The sequence below is a fragment of the Puntigrus tetrazona genome, chromosome 10 (genome assembly GCF_018831695.1).
Source record: "Puntigrus tetrazona isolate hp1 chromosome 10, ASM1883169v1, whole genome shotgun sequence".
NCBI classification, from domain to species: Eukaryota; Metazoa; Chordata; class Actinopteri; order Cypriniformes; family Cyprinidae; genus Puntigrus; species Puntigrus tetrazona.
In genome coordinates this window covers 14,133,064-14,134,635 of record NC_056708.1, presented here as the reverse complement: position 1 = coordinate 14,134,635, position 1,572 = coordinate 14,133,064, and the positions used below count along the sequence as shown (strand labels likewise).

General features: G+C 38.2%; 1 protein-coding gene across 1 annotated transcript in view; it reads right to left on the bottom strand.

Moving 5' to 3' along the window:
- The window catches only part of LOC122352553 (disks large homolog 1-like), a 10,225-nt gene that overhangs the window by 1,139 nt on the left and 7,514 nt on the right, over positions 1–1,572 (bottom strand). The window contains exon 3 of the mRNA XM_043249996.1: positions 288–445. Coding sequence (XP_043105931.1) covers positions 288–445 — 158 coding nt within the window. The remainder of the gene's footprint in view (positions 1–287; positions 446–1,572) is intronic.

The window sequence follows — 1,572 nt, the reverse complement described above, 5'->3', positions numbered from 1 at the left end:
TTTGTTTCCAATCTCCTTCTGTTATTGTTTAATTCAATTTCCCATTTAAAATCACATAAACCCCCATCCTTTTATTTCTTTGAACGCATTTTTTTGTGCCCTATCAAGTTATCTAGTCTATTAATTTTACGAACTTCAATCATAAAAAACAGAGGGTGAATATCATCAGTATAGACAGAAATTCCTTAATTGAACTAAATGAAAGAAACCTCATTGCTGGATATCCCCGCTGTCTCAGACTACGACTCAATCCTGTATCGCAAATCTATCCTTTTGTTTAGTCTCACCTCCGGCGGCGTGGAGGCTGGCTGCGGACACTCCGTGGGTGAGGTTGAGTTGGTGGCAGTGTATTCCCACTGCTCAGCCATGTGATTCACCTCCACCAGCTTCTGCTCACAGCTCTTCTGAGAGTTCAGCAGGGTCACTTCATAAAACTCCTGAATATCTAGAGAGAATAGAGAGGGAGGTCAAAAACCGAAATAATCTTTAGCTGGCTGCAGCTGGCTGCAGCTCAAATTAAACACAGGCAATTTATTAGATTGGTTCATTGGCATTTAGATGAATCCAGAACAATAAGAAATAAGGGAGGGTGAGAGATGGACAGAGAAAGAGCAGTCAAACACATGCTTGTTTAGTTGGAAAATAAAAGCTGCAGATTTGAGCGGCAGCCATGGTACAGATTAATTTGTGTTTCTGGGTCAAAAAGTGTGATTAGACACAAATTCTAGCTAGCTTAGTCAAACAGACTCCAAGTCAAATCATAATGAGAAAATATGTAGGGCTTTCTAATAATTTACATTCCATAACTACACAAAACCTAAGCGGTTATTTACCTAAATATCAAATGTGTAGGAACATTTGAAAGAGGTCTTGAACTAAGAAATTCAAATGATATTTTAATATAACCTACTAACCTACCTAGTGGTCGTCGTACTTAAAAAAAATGGTGTAATTTTCAATACTCAAAAACTCAAACACACACACACACACACACACACACACTTATATTGTTCTCTTGTTTCTATATACCAAATTTTCAGAGAAGATACAAAAGTCATTATGTTAAGTGATACTAAATGAGGTCGGAGGTGCTGTAAGCTGTATTATATTATGGGTCAACTCTCTTCCCTGCCCCGAGAGATGCTCGGCAAAGACGTCAGAGATAGCCAAATATTTAGACTGGAGTGCAAGCACTTGCAGTGACCATCTGGAGAGTTCTGATCTTTCAACCTGAACAACACAGATTTAAAAGCGACAGTTACATTAAGCCACAATGCGTGGTGGGTAAAAGTCAGCAGCTCTGCCGTGAATCCAGCCACCATATGCCATAGTAAATGCCACAGATCCTGCCTTGGAATGAACTAAGCTTGTGCTCTGAGATAAGAGATAAAAGAAAAGACCATTCTGTGTGTTTTGAGTGCCCGTGTGGAACAGTCAAAATATACAAAGCATTCCACAAGAATTCCACAAAAAAAAGAAAAAAACTAAAATGATGGATACTGTCAAAAACTAACAACCAGTAATCAATTTCTGCCTAATTACAATAAACCTATAAAATTAATAAATTAGCAT